The following is a 20,188-nucleotide window of genomic DNA, read 5'->3' as shown; positions in this document are numbered from 1 at the left end:
TGGTTGACGCTCAGCCCCGATGATGACTCCATCCTTTGATTCTTTACAAAGAGCTGCTGTGTCCTGAAGCCTTTCTAAGAAACCCTGGGTACCAGCTCACAAAAGTGCGTGTTTTTTTTTGGTATTTTTTTAATGGAGCTTTACCCCCACCTAGTGGCCAGAATGGTAAGTGCCTCGGCCTGTCAGCCTCCAGGGGAGCTTTAGGAAGACTATGTGGAACGTCGAAAAGAAATAGAGTTTTTTAAACAGTTTATTTCTGAGTCAGTCCCAGAGCGAAGACCTTGTTAAGCCATCATCTGCAGACTTTGGGAAAGGAATAAATATCACCGCCAACCTTCCCGCCCTCTGCTAACGGGTCCTTTTCACGGGTATTTCCTATTCCAGGCGGCGCGCTGATAGATGTTGGCGAATCCATGAAGCTCATGGCCGAGGTGAAAGACGCCCTTGATATTAACGTAAAGCAAACATTTATTGATCCACTTCAGTTACTGCAAGACAAAGACTTAAAAGAGATCGGGGTAAGTTTTCTCGGCTGGAAACCCACCTGTTGCCGCTTCAAAGGATGTTTATGTTTAAAGCCATTAGGACGGTTCTGTAGGGACCCAGGGGAAGCATCGAATGATTGTGAGCAGTGGGAAAATAAGCGGCCAGGGATGTCCTCCCGGCCGTCTTGGTAGGAGCCCCTTGTAGCTCGTCGAAGCCAGCGAGAAACCAAGCTCAGTGCACCTGTTTCCGCAGTGGTTTCTCACGGGAAAGGACTCCAAGGCTGTGTGGCGGGTGTTTGACCCTGAGAACATGTTGCAGTCATTCGATCCATTGGACGCTTTGCATGAATGGTCGTCCTTGCCCCCGACCTCATTTCCGTTTTGGTTGACGATGGCAGCCGGCCACCCAGAGCACGCACGTGGGTGCGGGTGTCGCATGGCTCGTAGCTCCTGCTCAGCTTGCTCTGTCGTGGTCGGGGGACTCTGCGGGAGACGCAGCAGGGGTGTCCAACCCGCAGCCCAGGACGGCTGTGAATGCGGCCCAACACAGCATCATAAATTTAGTTGAGACATTATGAGATTTTTCTGTGTGTGTGTGTGGTTACATGTTGCAGTGTGTTTAATGTGGGGCCCAAGACAACTGCTCTTCTTTTTCCCGTGTGGCCCAGAGACACCAAAAAGTCGGACACCCCTGTAAGAGGATGACAGAAACGAGTGTTTTTATCATCCCCTGCTTAGTGAGGAGTTGGGGATCATGCCAAAACGGGTAGCCCTGTGTTTGGTATAGTTAGCATGGCTGGAAGTTCTTCGGACACGAGCAGAGCCAAAGCGAGGGAAGGGCTCTGTGACGGACCCCGGGAGACGGAACCTGAGTGTCGATGCCGTGTCCTTCTGCTCCAGATCGACTCTCCTCCATTCTGTTACCCATTCACTCACCCACCCATCCATTCATTTCCTGAATACTCCTCGAGAGTTGGCAGTGACCTCTCACAGATGCCGAGGTGCCACCACCACAGAATGTGAGGCGGGCTCCTGCCCCCTGCAGTTGAGGCCCGGGAGAAACACTGGTTCTCCTTGGAGAAAGAAGGAGCGCCTGTCTCTCTGTGCCGCCTGGCGAGCGGAGCCGTGGCTAAGGGGCTGTCTCCTCCATCTCTCAGCACCACCTGAAGAAGCTGGAGGGCCGGCGCCTGGACTACGATTATAAGAAGAAGCGAGTAGGTAAGATTCCAGACGAAGAAGTCAGACAAGCGGTAGAAAAATTTGAAGAGTCAAAGGAGCTGGCTGAACGGAGCATGTTTAATTTTTTAGAAAACGATGTAAGTATTTGACCCCAGCCAGGAGGCTTGCGTGGGAATGGACCACGTCCACTCGGTGTGTGTGGGGGGAGCTCTGGTGCCTTGGTTGTCAGAAAAGTTTCTAGAACTTTCCGTCCCCCTTCTCTCCTGCCTCTGAGATAGCTTTGGACATTCAGCAAGTCCCAGCTGGAGTCTCGGATCTTGGGGCGTCCAGTTTACCCCAGGATTGCTTCCCAGCTGTGCTGGCGTCGGCCCCGGGCAGGTGGGGTGTCACAGCAGGAATTGGCTGGTTGCTAGCCTCTGTACTTGAGGCCATAGCGTCGCTGGTTTTGGGAATGGAGATCCCATGTCGTGCGTGGTTTGCGGTTGCGTGAGGCAGTGAAAATCGCTCTGGGTAGCAGATCGCTGGAGGGGGAGCCTCACCCACCACCCAGTGCTCAGACGCCTTCAGTTGTCAGAGCAAATGTTCGGGACATCCAGTCACGACCGAGGTTCTGCAGCTGTGCTGCAGTGGCGCTGCTGCACTCGGGGACTTCGGGGGTCTCGGGACGTGGCCCTGGGAAGGGCGGATGTGCCGTGTGCTGTGATGCTGGCCACCAGCTGTGTGTGTCCAAGAGGAGTTAGATTAGATGGAATTACGGCGGATGGTAGGATGAGGTTCTTAGGGTTGGTGATGAGGGGTGGTTGAGTGCGTTTCAGTGACCGATGGTCATCTCCCGCTGGACCTTGCTGAATGGGTGCCGTGGGCTGTCAAAGCTCAGCACTCGCTCTGGACCCATCTGTTGAACTTTTATTTATTTTAAATTCTTTTATTTATTCATTTCTTAGAGTGAGAGAAACATCAACTTATTCCACTTACGGATGCATTCATTGGTTGATTCTTCTATGTGCCCTGACCGGGGGTCGAACCTGCAACCTTGGCTTAATGGAGACGATGCTCTAACCAACTGAGCTACCTGGCCAGGGCACTCTATGTTGAACTTTTAAAGTCCATGGGCACGAGTCAGAGGATTTCTGTGTCTTCAGAACCGTGTTCTACTTCCAGCAGTTCATTGGAAGGGACACCGAGGTCTTGCGTGGTCGAGTCGAGTCAAGGGAAGTGGACTGAGTCCCGGTGTGAGCCGCGGTGCTGTGCTGGGCGGGGCTGTGCCCAGTGTCAGCAAGACGTTAACCTAACCGGGGAGGAAAGGGTTTGCAACCCCACCTCCATTACACCGGAGCTCTCAAAAGTGCACTTTGCTGTGTGTCTCCTTGTACACGTTTTACCAGGTTTTTTATGTTTTGTGGAAAACGGGAAGGGGTGTGACAGTGTGTTCTGTTCTGTTGGTTGGTTTTACCGCAAGTCTATCCTGTTCCTCTCGGGAGTGTCCCCAAGCCACAGGCGATTTGGGTTTGGTTTTGTCTCAGGTTGCCATCTTTGTTTCTTGGGGCGTATTTGGAAAAGCATTTTCTGGTATATTGTGTATCAGATGCATGGATTCCTTCCAGCCCCGCACCCGTGGGTGGCGGGTCAACCCCTCGGGTTGATTCCCGTGTGAGATTTGTGGTCTCACCCACGTGCCCCATCAGGGCGGGGGGGCTGTCTCCGTCGCTCTGCCCTGGGTGGTTGACCCAGGAGACCTCAGTCCGAGGTCAGAAGTGATCTTTCCTCGTAGAAACTCAGTGTTTTGTCCACGTGGGAACGCTGACCTGTCTCCTGCGTGTCACGTGACAGTTAAGCCCCTCCCACCCTGCCCAGGCAAGAGAAGGAGCTCGTGAACTCCAGCCCGGGCCTCCGCCTCCTCATCCCAGGGAACCTTCCCCGAGTGGCCAGATTCAGAGGTTTGCCAGACTGAGCGGCGCAGCCGGTGACAGAAATGTCCCGCCTTCCGACGGGGTCTGGCGATCGCCAGGCTTGGGTTCGCTGTGCCCATGGTCCTGCCTGTCCAGGCGTTTAATTCCAAGTGCGGTTGAGACTCGGGGGAGCCACCTGCACCCGGCTCGCCGCTCGGGGCCCTGGGGACGGCCGGGAGAGCGCGGGTTCAGCAGGGAGGAGCAGAGAGGCCGCCGTGGCGCCTTGGGTCTTCGTGGTCCACAGGGGACTCAGAGCGTAGTGACCAGCTCTCCCCCAGTTGCACTTCCTCAGACACCCCCTACGTACATGCACTTTTCAGTTTTAATCCTCAGCCGAGGACATACTTTTCATTGCTTTGAGAGAGAGAGAGAGAGAGAGAGAGAGAGAGAGAGAGAGAGAGGGCAAGAGAGGGCAAGAGAGGGAGGCGAAGAGGAAGAGAAACATGGATCAGTTGCCTTCTTGTACACGCCCCGACCGGGGATCGAACCCGCAACCTGGGTGTGTGCCCCGACCAGGAATCGAAATTGTGACCCTTTGGTCCACAGGATGAAGCTCTGAACACCTGAGCCACAGTGGCCAGGGCCAGCCCGAGCCCATGTTGTAAGAGGCCCGGGGGTCCATTTCCTTCCCGAAGTCAGTCATCTCATGGCCACAAGTGCATCTCCCGATTACACGATCTTGCGTTCCGGCCACCCCAGAGAGGAGGGCGGGTGGTGAACCCTCCCAGCCCCACACGTACTGGGAAGAATGTTCATCGAGCTCTCTCTCATGGGGTCCCTTTACCCTGCACACAAGGCCACGTGGGTTTCAAAGTGGGTATTAACGTGGAAATTCGCTTTCCCGAAGACAGGGTGGCGGGGTGCGGGCTCACCCAGCCCGGGGCTGGGGCTCTCTCAGGAGAAAGCCCTTTCTCTCTGCAGCAGATGCCGCTCTGGTCTCGTGAGGACGGGGCGCTGGACTGGTTTTAAACGTACGTGTCAGAGCCAACGAGGTGAGAAATGCAAGGAATCTGTAGGATGTTGCAGGGGCCGAGCTGCCGCGGTTTTGTTTATTCGGTTTTGGAAATGTGGGGCCGGGCTTGTGTTTTCCCAGCCACAGAGCGCGGCAGGCCTCGGCGGCGGGGTTTCCTGGCCCCCGCGCCGGTCCCGCCCGGCGCGGCCCACGCGGGAAGCCACGTGGGTCTGAAATGCGCGCCGAGCCCGCGTTGGAGATGGCGTTGCCGCGGGCGGGGGCAGTGGAGTGTACGCAGAGAAAGCCGGGGCTATAACAGCGAGCGAAAGCAGTTGGACTGTGCGAGGCAGGCACCTCCGTGGTGGTTTTCCCGGCTGAGTCCCCGCGTGCGGGGGACAGGGCAGGGCCCACGTTGCCCCCGGCTGCGCATGCGCCGCGGACGGGCCGAGGAAGTGATGCGGCGGCTTGGGGGCGGGGCTGGGGAAGGGGGCTCAGATCGTGTTTTGTGTCTGTGTCTGGCTGCCGAGTGCGTGGGCTTCGTGCTGGGACCCCTGTCCCCTCCACCCAGCGGGCCTGCCTCGGGGGCTTCTGGAAATGAGCTTATGAACCCCCCTTTTCTGCTGCAACCGGGGAAGCTCCCAGGCCTGCCGGAAATGTCCTCGCATTATGCATCTCCAGGGCTTCCGGGCCTCCTTAGGGGACACAGCTTTTTGATTTTATTTTTTTTGTGTGTCCACTCTTACTTGGCCCAGCGTTCCCCAAGGTCTGGCTTCCTGGGACAGAGGGGTACCCCGTGCTCCACAGTTTATTCCTGCCGGCTGTGTGCCGCAGGGGAGGGATTTGGTGCCTGCACGGGGTGCTGAGCATCTGCCCTGGGGTCCCTCTCACCCGAGAAGAGCTCAGAGCTTCCTCGGCTCCGTCTCCTGACTGGACCCAGCTAGACAGGACCGAAGGAGACACCCCAGTCAGGAAGCAGTCCCTTTGCCCAGGGATGGTTTCCCTAGTAACGGCAAAAGCTTGATCTCCACTTCCAGATAGGTCACTGGGACTTTATAGCACACACATCTCCTGAGGACATCGTCTTGTTGGAGTAACAGACGTTTTGGCGGTGTTCAATCAGGTTTAGACCCAGGACTACGTTTGAACGTGTTTTGCCAGCATCTCCAGCTCTGTGCCAGGGCCCGCGGGCTCGGACCAGGTGGGGTGCTCTGAGAGGCACCCGAGCCCAGGGGGACGCAGGCTGCCCTGCAAAGCCGGCCGTGGTCCTGCCTCTCTGACCAGAGCAGGCTCTGGCCCCCGCGGAGTAATTTTTTCTGCTCCCACTGCAGGTAGAACAAGTCAGCCAGCTGGCCGTGTTTGTAGAGGCTGCGCTAGACTACCACAGGCAGTCCACCGAGATCCTGCAGGAGCTGCAGAGCAAGCTGCAGATGCGGTAAGAGCTCCCCCCCGCGCGCTGCAACCCCAGGGCTGCGAGTCGGAGCCGGCGGGCGTCACCCTGTCTTCCCGTCTCTCCGTCCATCCCCCCCCTTCCCCTCACCCGGCTCTGTTTGACTTTTCTCCCATGGGTGGGTGCAGGATCAGGCCGAGATAATACATATGTGGCGACTTCAGCCAGAAGGACAGAACTGGGAAAAGGGAGCTGGCAGTTTCTCTCCTCGTTCTTTTCTCTAAACCTTGCGTCCGTGACCCGTGTTTAGGGCGGCCAGGCAAAGCTCCTCGTTGGCTTTGAGTCCCGCCCCCGCAGAGCTGTGCCCCTCTCCCTGCCGCCTGAGGGTTCGGCTCCCCGTTAACACGCCAGGGGTGGTGATGGCGTGTGCTCCCTCCCCGACCTCTGGGGACGTGGCCAAGAGGGAGAGGGAGGGGAGTCCGTATCTGGAAAAAGACTCGATTTGTGCCGACAACTCAGCTCTCAGGCCATACCCGTCACCTTGACTCTGAGAGGCGTTGAGATTGAGAAAGTCCTTCTGAACGGTGACAGAGAGGTTGCTGTGTTCCTCATGTCTTCAAGGATCCGCGTGTCCTATGCTGCTTTGAAAACCAGCGACATCGTATACAATATGACACCCCTATGGTGTCACGGGGCAGTGTGACATCACTAGGATGTCACAGGCACAGTGACCCTGTTCATTAACATAAAGGGTTTTTAAAAAGGACCCTGTTTTTTGATGACAGAGCGCTGCTTTACACAGGATTAAGGTCATGGATGCGCTCGGAGGGATTTCACGGCAGAGGGGGGACAAACGGGGTGGACAGCCTGCGAGGCATCCGCGCTGTGGAAGGGCGGTCGCCTGGAGCTCACACGAGCGAGTGTGCATTTTCTGTCTCCTTCCAGGGCAAAGGAGGAAGAAGGCAGTTGTCATTGCCAGCTGCCTAGAGAGACTTTCCTAGACACATTGCAAATGCGCGGTTGAACTGTGACCTCTGGGGTATTACCGCCGGCCCTTGGGGCTACTCGAGAATCAGCATGTAGAAGTCACCCCCTAAGTCCGGGGCTCCTTGGGGCTGGACACTCTGCGTGGCTCCGGTGGCTCGTGACTCCCCTTCCGCTGCTGTGTGTTACAGGATATCGGTCGCATCCACCCTGCCCAAGCGAGAGTACAAGCCGCGGCCCCTGAAACGGAGTCCCAGCGAGCTCAACGGGGTGCCCACCTCCTCCACGGCGAAGTCAACAGGTGAGATGCCCGCTCTGTGGGCCCTGCACTCAGGCTGGGGGGAGGTGTCTGCCACCACGGAGCATTTGCTAACCGAGTGTGCTATGCTCTGTTCTGTGGAATGCCCTGAGACCCTGAAATTTTTTTGTTTTTTTGGTTGTTTGGTGACTCCTTCCCCTGCCCATGTGCAAGATGGTACCAGGTTCCCGCTCCGAAGCTTGCTTTTGTCAACGCGTCACTGTTTCTCGGAGTTATTTCCATGCCATGCCTGTAGATCACTATTTTTTTAAACAGCCTCCTACTTTTCCCTGTTCACGGCCACGAGGGTTGTTACCAGTGAAAGCCAGTATCTGTGGAATATTTCAGAGACCCTGGTGGGCTAGTCTTCCTTGGAAGTGAAGTCGCTTTGCTGCGTGACTGCAAGTTTTAAGTGACAGTAGATAGTGTATGACTGAGCTGCCCGCCCTCCTGCGCACGATGCTGTCAGTGCTGAGACACCTGCCTTCCCGAACCCGCGTCATGAGACTTTGGTTTTTGCCGAGTGTTCATGGGTAAAAAAGGGGTACTCCATCTTTTTTTTTTTTTTTTTCACTGTACTCGATCTTGATCTTTCTCGGATTAGTTAGTGACGTTAAATGTTTTTTTTTCCTGTATTTTAATTTGCCATTTGTATTTTTCTTATGTCTGAGTTGTCTGTGCATGTAATTCATGTTTTCTTTTGATTCATAAGAATTCTTTACCTATGTGGATAAAGATTAAGGCTCTTCTTCCCCCCAAATTTGTTAGTGAGTTTTTAGCATTCTTTGTATATTCTAAATACAAGTCTTTGGACATACTGGTGGTTTACAAATACTTTCTTTCACTCTGTAACTTCTCTTTAGTCTCTTTGCAGTGTTTTAGGTATCAAATTTAAAAAATTTTGATGACAAAATTTTGATGACAAAAATTGACCAATTTTTCCTTTTATGTTCATGCTTTCGATGTGAGTTCTGAGAATTCTTAGCCTTACATCCTGAAGATTTCCTCCCATGTTTTTTTCCCCAGAAATTTTACACTCTTTTACATTTTAGCCCGTGATCCACTTCGAGTTAGTTTTTGTGTCTGTGTGCGACTCTGGCCAGAGTTCTCCCCCATAACACCCTTCCCCCGTAAGCTCTGCAGGCAGGATTTTCTTCTCACCCCATTGCTATGCTTTACGGGTTTTTTTCTTTTTTCTTTTAACATTTTTTAAATTTTCCAATTATAGTCGACATCCATTATTATAGGAAGCGACCCCATGAAATAAAACAGTGACAACTGGTAGACCAACATAGCAGTCACACTTACTGATGAGCACTGACTGTGGGTCAGGGCATAGACCGAATCCTTCTTGCGTGTTTCCAGTGTTGCTGCCCTTCCCATTTTCCAGACGAGTAAGTGCAGTTTCCCCAAAAGGTCCCAGAGCCCGTCAACCAGAGCTGGGCAAGCGCACTGGGGTTTCATTTTACGTCAGAAGGAGTGCTGGGGGGCGGGGCCGTGTGTGAAGTGTTCAGGAACTTTGGGAATGGGTTCGTTTTCAAGATTCCTGATCCCAGGGAACCCTCGGCCGGCCAGGGGGCTGCTGTTGGGTTCTGACGTGGACGAGGGAACCCCGGCGAGGACAGAGGTCCCGGCTTCCTCGTGCGGACCGCGCCTGTCCGTTCTGGGGTTTTTCCTTCTTGGCCAGTAGCTCAGTCCCTGGGCGGATGACGTTGTCAAACCGGAGTTCACAGATGTGCAGAAGGTGGCTTTGAAGGAGGCTCCTCGGCACTGCCCGACAGGGGCCCACCCCTCCTCCGGGTCCTCGCTGCCTCCCCCTAAACGGCCCTCGGCAGTGGCGCTGGCCCCCAGCCCCAGCTCCCCCCACCAGCCCCAGCCCCGGCCCCCTTGATTTGTGGGTGGAATTTGCGAGCGTAGAGGGTCCCGCACGGTTTGTTTCTGAGGCACGGTTTCAAAAGGACATGGCATTTTATGGCCTGCATTAATGGGAAGTTACTTTCCATTAGGATTCTGAATGATTTGCACATAATGTTTATAAAGCGAAGGAAAAATGTCAAGCATTTCACTAACGATGGAAGGCAAGGCTCCCAGGACTCTGCCAGAAATGAAATCCAAGAACATTTTCTTCATCATTTCTTCTTCCTACAGAAAAATAAATTAAAAAAAAATTTAAAAAGGCGGGAGGAGATGAAAGGACATAGGTCAATTAGGCAGAACCTGTCGTGGGGCCGAGATGCAGTCTTGGAGACTATCATTTCTAGGTGCTTACGGGAAGGGCGAGAGCCAACCCTGGAGAAGGGGGGCGGGGGGGGGGCGGGAGTGGAAATCACATCTTGAAATGATGGATTGCAGACCAAGTCCAAGTGCAGGCCCTGGCTGGGAGAAAGCCCCTCCAGTCCAAGCCCGTGAGTATGGAGTCGTGACGCTTCGTCAGCCTGCGCTGTCCCCACACACCCGAGGAGGCCAAGAAAAGCCCTCGAACGGAACAGTGTGGCCGGGCAGTTCCCAGAAAACCACTGGGGGCTGAGGAAGGCGGTGTTAGAACTGGTCATCGCCGCTCATGCTTCTTCCCCCGCCCCCCCAGGTCATTTCCACCAGGCCCAGGTTGTCCCTTGGCGAATCAATTATGCATGTCAAGACTAGAGGACCCAGTATACTTTATATACTTTTTTACCAACGCATTTATTTACAAAGGTTTTTTTTTTCCACTGAAGTTCTTAAAGAGGGTACAAGTCTGTGGAATCCCAGCTGAGGGGTAATACCCTGCAGACTGGGGTCAGCTTCAGAAACGAGAAAGGCTGAGGCTGGCGACCAACCCCGGGTCCCCAAGGTGGGCCGCGGGCGTGTCAGCGCGATGCCACATAAATCTCCCCCGTGGCTCGCACGAGGACACTCTAGCCTCCTCTCGGTATGAAAGAGACTTTTGTGCCCTTCCGGATGCTTCTAAGGGGGCTCGGAAATGATGTCTCGGTCCGGCCCTCCCCCTCACTGGAACAGACTCTCCAGGATTACGTGAAAAAAAAGAAACACAGATTCAAAAGTGAAGTGTGAAGTCTGAAAACTGAAAGAGACGTGCGTTTTGCAAAGAGACATGCCTCTTTTTTTTTTTTTTAACCGAAATTTCCGAAGAGGAAATGAAATTTTCACGCGGCAGTGGGGATTGCTCAGTCAGGAGGTGATTTCTTACTTTTCTCTTCTTTCTTTCCCGTTCTTGTGTTTCTGGTTTTCTTTTCCCCTCCTTACCCGCCCCCTGCCCCGTGGTCCTGTCAGCTCTGAATTCTGTGGCTGCCACGTTTATCTTTTACAAGCACTGAGCAGCCCTCGAGAATGGAAAAGTGCGCAGGTTGAACGTTTTCTAATTGCTATATTTAAAAAAGTATTTATTTATTTTAATTGTATTTATTTATTTTTAGAGAGGGGAAGGGAAGGAGAAAGAGAGGGAGAGAAAGATCAATGTGTGGTTGGCTCCCACACGCCCCCTACTGGAGACCTGGCCCACAACCCAGATATGTGCCCTGACTGGGAATCGAACCGGTGATCCTATGGTTCACAGTCTGACGCTCAATCCATTGGGCCACACCAGCCAGGGCTATATTTTAAAAAATATTTTTAAAAATGAATATGTGAGCTATGATGGTTATTGTTGCATCAGTAGGTGTTGACGTGGGAAAGGGGAAGAGACCTTTTCTTATTTTTCAATCCAAAGGAAGCTGTAGAGCAGCAGGCCCTCTCCCAGCCGGGAGCGGTTTCCTGTACGGCTGCCAGCCTGTCGGGAGGGCGTTCGGAAAGCCTGCGAGGTGCGACTTCCAACTTAGTTGTGGCGGTCTCACCGCCGCTTGCCTAAAAGGCTGATACGGTTATATTATCTCAAATACTGCATATTGAAGAATGTTAACTGTATGTGCATATCCTAGAATGATATGTTCGGTCTTCAAGCTCGACTTTAAAATACCGGCATCTACATGTTAAATGAAGTATTGTTATAGAAGGAGTGAGGTCTGAAAAAATAGTGTGGAGACCAGCTGTTTCCAGGGACTGTGTGTGGACTCTGTAGGAATGACCCTCCCTGTCCCCCCGTGTGGCCCACTGGCTGTGACCTCGGGCACCAACCCTGACGCCAGAGTTTTGGGGGATGAGAGACATCGGAAAGGGTGAGAGAACAGCCCGCGGCCGGTGGCAGACGGCTGCCCCCAGGCCTCCGAGTCGGAAGTGTGCCCGGGAGAGAGGGCTGGTAGCCCCACTAGCGAACGCAGGTATATCCAGGTGCAAGCTCCTGATTTTTAAATGTTGACAACTCACGCATACGGCCATGAGGCACTGATCAGGCCAAACACCCCCACCAGCTGGTCCCTCTGCCGGCGGCCAGGAGGCCACCCCGGGTCCAGGCTCTCCTTTGTCTTCCCCGGCTCCCTAACTCTGGGCGGCAGAGGCACCCGCGGGCGCCGCGCCAGGGCGTGGTAGCCCCTCTGGGACCTTTCGGTGAATAGACGCAGCCGGCTTCAGAAACGTCTGCAGAAGTGAGCTCAGGACAGCGGGTCCTCCGGTGCCGTTCCGTTCTGCGTCATTTCACTGTGACGTCGGTGAGACGTGGCAGGAACTCGGCTGCCCTCGGGAGTGCTTAGCCAGGGTCATGTGGGTGACATTATGTGCGTCATTCTGCTTCCAGTCGCAGAGCCTGTCACCCAGCCCGGCTTTGCGACGACGAGGGCACCGACTTTGCTCATTAAAACCTGTGGAACTCGTGGAGGGTGGTGGGTATGAAGGTCAACACCAACCACATGCTGAGTTTCCTGGGTCGCCCTGATCGAGCTTGAGTTCCATTGGCAGGTCGTTTCCATACACCGCATCTCCTGGGGATCGATAGAGGGTTCTTATCCCTGGAAGGACAGCTCAGTAGACTTCTACTAGATGTTCCTGAGAAGGTCACTGCTGAACCGTCTCGGTCAGCTGGCACCGCTGTGGCAGAAGACCACGGGATCCGTGGCTTAAACAACAGACGTTTCTTTCTCACGGTTCCTGAGGCCGGGGAGTCCGAGGTCAAGGTGCCAGCAGATTCGGGGCTTGGTGAGGGCTCCCTGGTGGCCTTGCAGGTGGCTGCCTCCCCGGTCCCACTTCAGCACATGAATTTTGGGGGCGACACACACATGGCATCGCTTGCATTAACCGTGGGTTAACACCTAAAAGTTTGCGGATAAGGAAACCAGGGCCCAGAGCTGACCCAGAACTAGAACCCAGGGATCGGAAGTTTGTCTCCAGGATGTTCTTACCAACGGCCAGAAACGCGATGTTAGTGGTGTTGAACGAGTCGGATTCCGTGATCTTTATCAGAACTGTACACCCGTGCTGTGCCCGGGTCAGCTCGAGGGAACGCGCCTGCTTCGAAGAAAAAGAGTTTGGGACAACAGCTCGAGACGTTTTTAATTAGAAGAAGAGATGGCGTAACTTCTGAAGGGTACCGGACCCCACGATGCTGGTTCTGATTTAAGAGATGGTACCTCGTTGGCCGAGCCTGGTGCCTGGCCCAGAGTCCGGCCCAGAAATAAGCATGAGTTTCCGTCCGTTTTTTTGCCCCAACAGGTCAAGAGAAAAACTCTAGTCAGACAGTCAGATCTCGGTGGTCTTGGTGGTGGAACCCAAGCCCCCAGAAGGAGGGAGAACTTGGGTCCGATCTGGATGGAACCGCCAGCCCTCCCATTATTGGGCCCCTTCCTCTCTGCCCCCATCGGCCCCTTGGGGGACATAGTCCTAAGGGAACACTCAGAACCCCCGGGCGTCAGACCAGGAAGGGAGCAGAGTGGGCCCACCAGCCCCGATGGGGTCGGGGGAGGGGGGTGTCACCTGCAGGCCTTCCTGTTGAGCGGGCTTTGGAGTCAGAGGGAGGCCCTGACCCTGGCCCCATACCGCTGGGTCTCGAGGTCATCATCCAAAGCGCGGGAATTACCCCCGCCCCGCCCCCGACCGCGCAGGGTTTTGCTAAGGATCGGATGTGCTCGTGCGCACTGGAGGCGCCGACACGCACGGGGCTCGGGGCCGGGGCAGAGCCCGCCGTCCGGCGGCTGCCGCGGCTAACGAACGGGTTGTCTGATTTCCCAGCCTACAGCCGCCTGGAGGCAGCAGAGTAGAGAGGCCTGGTCGCAGCCGGCTCCAAGGGAGGCGAGAGAAAAAGCTATAAAAGGCGGGAGCAAACTCTCAAAAGGCTCGGCGGTCTTGGGCATTTGCTAGGAGACAGAGAGCCCTCCGCAGGTCAGTGGCTCCCCGGGGACGCCGCCCCTCGGGCCCTGGTAGGGACTCGCGAGGGCGCGAGCCGTGTGGGGGACCTCTCTCTCTCTGCCCCCTCTCTCCCCCGGCGAGAAGGAAGCAGGAGGGGTCTACCTGGCCTTTCTGGGGGTGCTCTGACGGAACACCTCGGGCAGTGAGATGCGCAGAGTCAGGGCCCGCCCTCGGGTGGTCCGAGCATAACCCAAGTCCGAGCGCCAGGGGAAAGCGGCCGTTCCTAGTGCCCCCCTGCCCTGCTGGCCACCCCGCCCCCACCTCCCAGTCAGGGTGAGCAAGGCAGCCCTGGAGAACAGCCCCCCAGGGCCCGGCCTGCGGTGGGGAGAGAGGGAGGAAGAGGGGGAGGACCCGTGAGGAGGGCCTGCTGGAGACGTGCGGGCCCCACTGGGTGCTCCCTCTCCGGCGCTGGTCCGCCACCTGGAGGGCCGCAGTGTTTCCTTTGGAAATTCTTACCCGAGGGTATGCTTGTTGATTATAAACAGATTGGGGAGCGGGGGGAGGAGAGAGGAGAGAGAGAGAAACATTGATCGGGTGCCCCCCATACTGGCCCCGACCCGGAATCAAATCTGCAACCTTTCTGAGGCGCAGGACGGTGCTGCAACCCGCCGAGCCCCCCCGCCAGGGCCTGTTTGGCTTTAACAGAAGCCTGGAGCTGCTCACTGTGGACCAGCAGCTCAGGCTGAGGGAGGCAGGGCTCAGCGCGAGTACCCGAAGGACATCCCCCAGGCGAGGGCTCGCTGGGCAAGGGGAGGCGGGACCCTGGGCAGACCTTCCTGGGCGTCGGGAGGATTGAGGTGGAGAATGCTCCAAGTCAGGGACCCCAGTGCTCCTTCCCTGCCCCGCCCATGGGCTGGGGCTGGCTCAGAAATGGGGCATAAACTCGCAAGCAGGGGGCTGGGACATGGTGACTGAGCAGCCCCTGCCCCCTCCCCTCCCCGCCCCTCCCCTCCGCTGACTCAGGCACCTACCAGAGGGCTTCCCTGAGACTTCAGTCCACTTAGGGTATCTTCCCGGCAGGTGACACATCCTACAGACCGAGGGTTATTATTCCATCCCCCGTAACTGACTGGGGCTGAGGAATGGGGGGGGCCGACCAGGACAGAATGCACCCAGCGTCTCTGGACGCAGAAGTGAGTGCCCCCCCCACTCCCCGGCATCCAGGGCTTGGGGTTGGGGGAGGGGCACTTTCCTGCTGCTAAAATCCGTGGGGACCGGATAGTGTTAGAAACCGGACCCTACAATGGCCAAGAGGGAAGGGACGTGTATTTCAGGGGGCACATGACTCCCCCACCTGCAGCAGCTGACAGCCGGGGCAGACACCCCAACATTCGGGTCCCCTCCTCTTTTCCTTTCCCCCGACGGCTGGGCCAGGGTGCGGACACTCAGCATTTCACGGACACTCGCCCCCTTCTCCGTCACAGTCACCTTCTGTCTCAGTGCCCTAAGGAGGGGGCGGGGGCCGTGTGTTGCCCACCTCTGCTCTCCGGGACGCTTGGCTTAGCCCCCCAGGGCAGCGCGGGGCTGGGGCTGCGGCCACGGTGTTGCGGTGGCTGTCGCACCCACCTCCTCCGGGAGCACTCCTGGGCACTGCCTGGCGGAGGTGTCAGGTGCCGACCCCTGAACCCAAGCGGCTGCGGCGGCCGAGGGGGTGGCAGAGGGTCCCCTGGGTGGGACCCGTCTCTTCCTCTAGGACGGTTTCAGCGGAGGTGAGCCAGGGGCCCCGGCACCCTGCCCACGCGTGTGCGGGGTCCAGTCCGGAAGACCCCGCTGAGGAATGTGGCCGGTGCTGCCGGGGCTTCCGGTCCCACCCCCGGGGACGGTGGCTTCTCTGGTGTGGGGGGGGAGACCCACGCCATCCCTCAGCGGGGCGGACACCTGGTTTCTCTTCACCTGCGCCAGCCTTGCCCAGGAGCCTCCGTGTCAATCATGGGCGGAAACAACTTGATCCTTTTTTCCATTTCAACAGTTGGCAAAAAGAAAACAACAACTAATCTTTTTTCCATTTCTTGGAATGGCGCAAAAAAAATGTAACTTGCTTTTCCAGGTAACGCAGTGTCTTCCCACAGAAAGGGCAGACCCTCCGTTTATTACTTTGTTGAGTCAGGACTTAAGCCCGATGCAGTCAAAAGCCCTTGATCAGGGCTGTGGGTACTTTTCCTCCAACTTTCTCTCCTCTCTCCCCACTCAGGGTACCTGCCAAGGTGTCGCCTGGGTGCCGTGGGGCGTTCACAGGGCGTCCCGGGGGTAGGGGAGGAGGCTTGTCCTCCGGTGTACTCACCTTCTGCACCTCGGGCCTGGGCCTCCGGGTGTCCAGCTGCCTGCCTCCGAGCCCGCCCCGCCCCACCCCGCCCGGCCATTCCGTGCCAGCCGCCGCCTCGGCAGAGGTGGCTTCTCCGTTAGCCGGGAGCCGAGTGGCTCCCTGAGACCCCCTCTCTCCGCCCTCACGGTGCTCAGCCGTCCCCAGAGCTCCCAGGGGAAAGGGGGGCCGCAGATCCCAGCCCCCAGGGTGGAATCCAGGGAGCCTTTCATCCTTCCTGCCCACCCTCTTCCCTCTCCGTGCCCCTTCCCCGCCTTCAGCAAGGGCTCGTGTGTCTTCTCTGGAAAGGGCCCTCCCCACTCCGCAGCTCGTGACAAGGTGTCCGCTCTCCGAGTGCTTCAAGCTCTGGTTCCTTGGAACCCAGAAGTCTCTGTGACTCTCTCTCTCTCTCTCTCTGACAAATCTCATAAAAGCTTCTCCGGCTCGGGCACAAAAGCCAGACAGCCTTGGCTTCGGAGGCTCTCCCCGGCCGAAATGGTATTCGTTTGGACCCGAAGAGCCAAACACGCGCGGCTTTGTTTGCGTGCAGGTTCCAACCTCTCCCCGCATGCGTGGGGGGCAGGGGGGCCGCAGCGCCCGGGGTGGAGGGCCCCAGCATGCCACAGCGATCCGGGCCGGCAGATGCCCTGGGTGTGTCATTTCAGAACATCGTCCTGCCGGGTGTGTCCCCGCGGACAGCAGCCCGAGCGCTGGTGGGGGGTGGACGTGCCCGGGGTCCATGCCGGCGAGAGCCACCCTCGGGCCTGGGGCTGAAGACGCGGCCGGAGAGCCGGGCACTCTGGCCCCACGGAGTCGGGACTCTCGCCCGGGGTTCACCTGCTGATGGAGCCTATAGTTTCCTTTCCAGCTCTTAGAACATCTGAGCGGGCGTGTGGCCAGGGTCCCTGACCTGAAACACGGGAAGGGAGACGTGAGCGATGGGTCATTGCCCCCATTTGGTCGGTGGGTGTGTGCAGGGCACACCTGCACCCGGAGGTGGCGGCTTGGATGAGGGCGGGTCCCCCGTGTGGCATGTGTGTGTTTCCCTCCGAGCAGGCAGCTGACAGAGTGGGGGTGACAGATGTATCTCCAGCCCTGGGGTCCGCGTGGTCGTGGCTTCGGCAGTGCTCAGCGGGGTCCCGGACCCTGTAGGTGGTGACGTCAGGACGGCAGACCACGGGCTGGGGGGTGGAGCTCTGGGGTCGCATTCTGGCTCCTTTTCAGAAAAAGGGGGGTTCACGGGCGACCCCCTGACACTGACATTGTGTGTTGAAGGCGCTGCTCCCCAAGGCTGCCCTGTGGTTTGGAAGCGTGGGGACCCACCCCTGAGGCCACTTGTCCCCTTTGGGGGCCTTAGCACACCGGAGCGGGGGGACTGCGTCTTCCCCGACACGCTCAGTCACGCTCACAACCCCCCGTAGAAACGGTTCTGGGGTCAGAAATCCACAGGCCTGGAGCGCCGGGGGCGCTTTTTTCCTTTGTTTTTGTCTTCAAATCTTCAATTTTGGCTATTTTAGTAAAGAGGAGAGTTTCGTTTACTTGACAGAGTTAACATGATACCAGAACCTGGCCAGGATATACAAAGGAAGTAATTGCACTTTTAAACACGGGAGGGAAACTCTCAAGTAGCAACAGACGCGGCCTTGCTACACGGTACAAGTGCATACATAACCCGTAAACGTGTGGTGTCGGAAGGCCGCGCCACAGTCGCTCATTTTTAAAGAATCTGCTGAAATGAATCTTATGATTGCTCCAAAACATGACTGACCCAGTTAAAGTCAAGATGAGAGGTTTTTGTTGGGGGCGGGGGGGAGCTTGATAATGTCGCTACTGAAACTCACCTGCTCAAATGATTTTGTGAAAATGGGAAATTTTGAAACAGGAGCGTAATGAGGAGAAACACGCTTTACTAGTTGTTTTTTTTTTACGTGTATTTTAAACGGTTGGTGGTTACTAGAATGGATCAGAGAAACAAGATAGAAAAAGCTTAAAGTAGGTCCCAGTGCTCATGGTAATTAAACATATAAAAGAAGATAAAAGTATTTGAAGTCCGTGGAGAAAGAATGGGCTATTTAATAAAATGTGCGGAGATACTTGCTGAAATGTTATTAAAATAAGTAATACCTTTATTTGCCCAATTCCACCTAGATGAAAAGAAAAAAGCTCATGTGAAAAATTAAATAAAAAAACTGGGATGGATTTAGAGGAACATTTATGTATCGTTGTGGAAGAGAAACCATGAATGAAACACTTGATCCATTTGACCGTTAAAAATTTCCCTATGTGCCAAAACCCAGAACCTCCTTCCTAAAAACAAAATGATAAAACCAGAGGGTAAGTGAGTAACCATGCTCGGAAAGATAAAGGCTCAATATTTACAGTATAACAGGGACTCCTAAAGCTTTCGGTGCAAAGGATGATGGAACCATGAAGTGATGAAAGTCCTGGAAAAATGTATGTCCTAGGGATACAGCACAGTCCTTTCCAGAAGTTCACCCTCAGGAAGTAATGGTGCACATTTGCAAATACACGTCTGTTAGAGCGTTTTTCACAGTTATCTATGAAAGCAAGAGAAAACAGAAGGAAAATAGGAAGTAAGGAAGAGAGAGGGGGAGAGGAAGGAAGGAAGGTAGGAAGGGTTCTCAAATATCCAATAATATATTGATAAAGGCATGTTCTAGTCATATAGTCGACAACTGGTCCATGATGAGAAGTAATCTGGGAAGAAGCCGTGGCTGGTGTGGCTCAGGGGACTGAGTACTGACCTGTGAACAAAAACCAAAGGGTCGCAGGTTCGATTCCCAGTCAGGGCCCATGCCTGGGTTGTGGGCCGGGTCCCCAGTAGGGGGCGCATGAGAGGCAACCACACATGGATGTTTCTCTCCCTCTCTGACTCCCTCCCTTCCTCTCTCTCTAAAAACAAATAAATTATTTTTAAAAAAAAGGTAATCTGGAAAGACACGCACTGTAACACGTAGGAAGACTTACGAAAACGACTGCATGTAAGAACACACACAAACGCATCCCTACGGCGGCCCACACACTCTTCCGCCAACACGCGAGGCCAGCGCGGGGTGTGTCTGCGTTGGTGGCTACCGCTGACTTTCCGTAATTTCCCACCCGCCTTTGCTCTTTCGTTTTCTTGCCTCTTCCTCGCCCTGACCTGGTGCAAGTTTTGAAAATGTAGAAGAGCAGTTATTTTTAACAACGTGACTCGGAGGACTTCCGGGTCAGGACGATAACCCCGGGAGGTCGGAGTGGAGCGGGGATGCTCAGGCTGCCGGTCACCGGCTCTGGGAGGGGGGTGTGGGGGGCGCGTCCCCGCACGCCCAGGCCTTTCCCGGCTCCTCCCCCTCCGAGCGTGGGAGCGATGGAGGAGCGCTCCCACCTCGTCTCGGCCCTCTCAGGGGCAGCTTTGCTCGCAGTGTCCAGGCTCCGCAGAGAAACCTGAAGTCCCCCAAGGGCCGGGGCTGGGCCTCGCTGCTCCGGAGGTCCCAGGAGGCCGGGCGGGGCTGTGTGGCCGCTGCCCGGAGGCGGGCCGGGCTGGTGTTCCTGGCTGGGAGGACCCACGAGAGAAGCCCTGGGCCCCGGCGGTCAGGAGGGGACAACGGGGGCGGCTGAGGAGGACAGAGGCCACGGGCCAGCCCCCACCTCGCCAGCGCCCCGTGGATGACCCGCCCCGTCCTGTTAACCTCTGCTTTTCTGTCTCCCCCACCCCGTGCGCGCACAGGCCCCCACGCCCCGCCGGACCAGCCCTGCTGCCGCGGCCTCTACGACTTCGAGCCAGAGAACCAGGGAGAGCTAGGGTTTAAAGAAGGGGACATCATCACGCTGACGAGCCAGATAGACGAGAACTGGTACGAGGGGACTCTCCGCGGGGAGTCCGGGTTCTTCCCCATCAACTACGTGGACGTGGTCGTGCCTTTGCCTCCGTGAGCGTGTGGCCCGGACGCCGGACCAGCCCTCGGCCCGAGAGGAAGGCCCGCCCCCCCCATGTCCCGCCGCCCACCCCCCACCCCGCACCGCGTGGCGGCCCGTGACATCCTCGCGCTGTGACCGGCTTAACCACTTTTGTACGTGTGTTCCCTTTATAACGTATTTTATATCGATGCCGTTTGTATAAATGACCTTCTTGTGGTAGCTCCCTGAAGATAGAGCTTTTCTTTCTTTGCTTGTCGCCCTCGACGCCGTGGGCCCCACCCACGGACGGATGTGCTTTCGGTCGCTAGAAATAAATCGGGCCCGTGGCGGCGCACGTCGGCGGATCGCCAGACGCAGGATCCAAGCGGAAGAAATGCCGAAGGCTCTCCTTCTCCACGTGACTGGTGGCGGCCGGTCCCGTCCCTGCCTCCTGTGTTTGCTGACCTTGAATAGCCCAATAAATG

General features: G+C 56.3%; 1 protein-coding gene across 5 annotated transcripts in view; it reads left to right on the top strand.

Annotated features, from left to right (window-relative positions):
- SH3GL3 (SH3 domain containing GRB2 like 3, endophilin A3) overlaps positions 1–20,188 on the top strand; it is a 38,206-nt gene extending 18,018 nt beyond the window's left edge. For 4 of the 5 annotated variants that reach the window (XM_045824998.1, XM_045825003.1, XM_045825002.1 and 1 more), the window contains exons 5-9: positions 385–518; positions 1,643–1,801; positions 5,894–5,997; positions 7,128–7,237; positions 19,534–20,188. In XM_045824998.1, coding sequence (XP_045680954.1) covers positions 385–518; positions 1,643–1,801; positions 5,894–5,997; positions 7,128–7,237; positions 19,534–19,739 — 713 coding nt within the window. In that variant the 3' untranslated portion in view covers positions 19,740–20,188. Of the gene's footprint in view, positions 1–384; positions 519–1,642; positions 1,802–5,893; positions 5,998–7,127; positions 7,238–13,327; positions 13,441–19,533 lie in introns of those variants that run through there. The other variant, XM_045825001.1, reaches the window with a different exon arrangement.

This window comes from Phyllostomus hastatus, unplaced genomic scaffold, assembly GCF_019186645.2.
Source record: "Phyllostomus hastatus isolate PE091 unplaced genomic scaffold, TTU_PhHast_1.1 phas_scaffold_555, whole genome shotgun sequence".
In the NCBI taxonomy this organism is placed as follows: Eukaryota; Metazoa; Chordata; class Mammalia; order Chiroptera; family Phyllostomidae; genus Phyllostomus; species Phyllostomus hastatus.
Note: the sequence above shows the minus strand (reverse complement) of the source record. Positions and strands in the feature narration are given on the sequence as shown.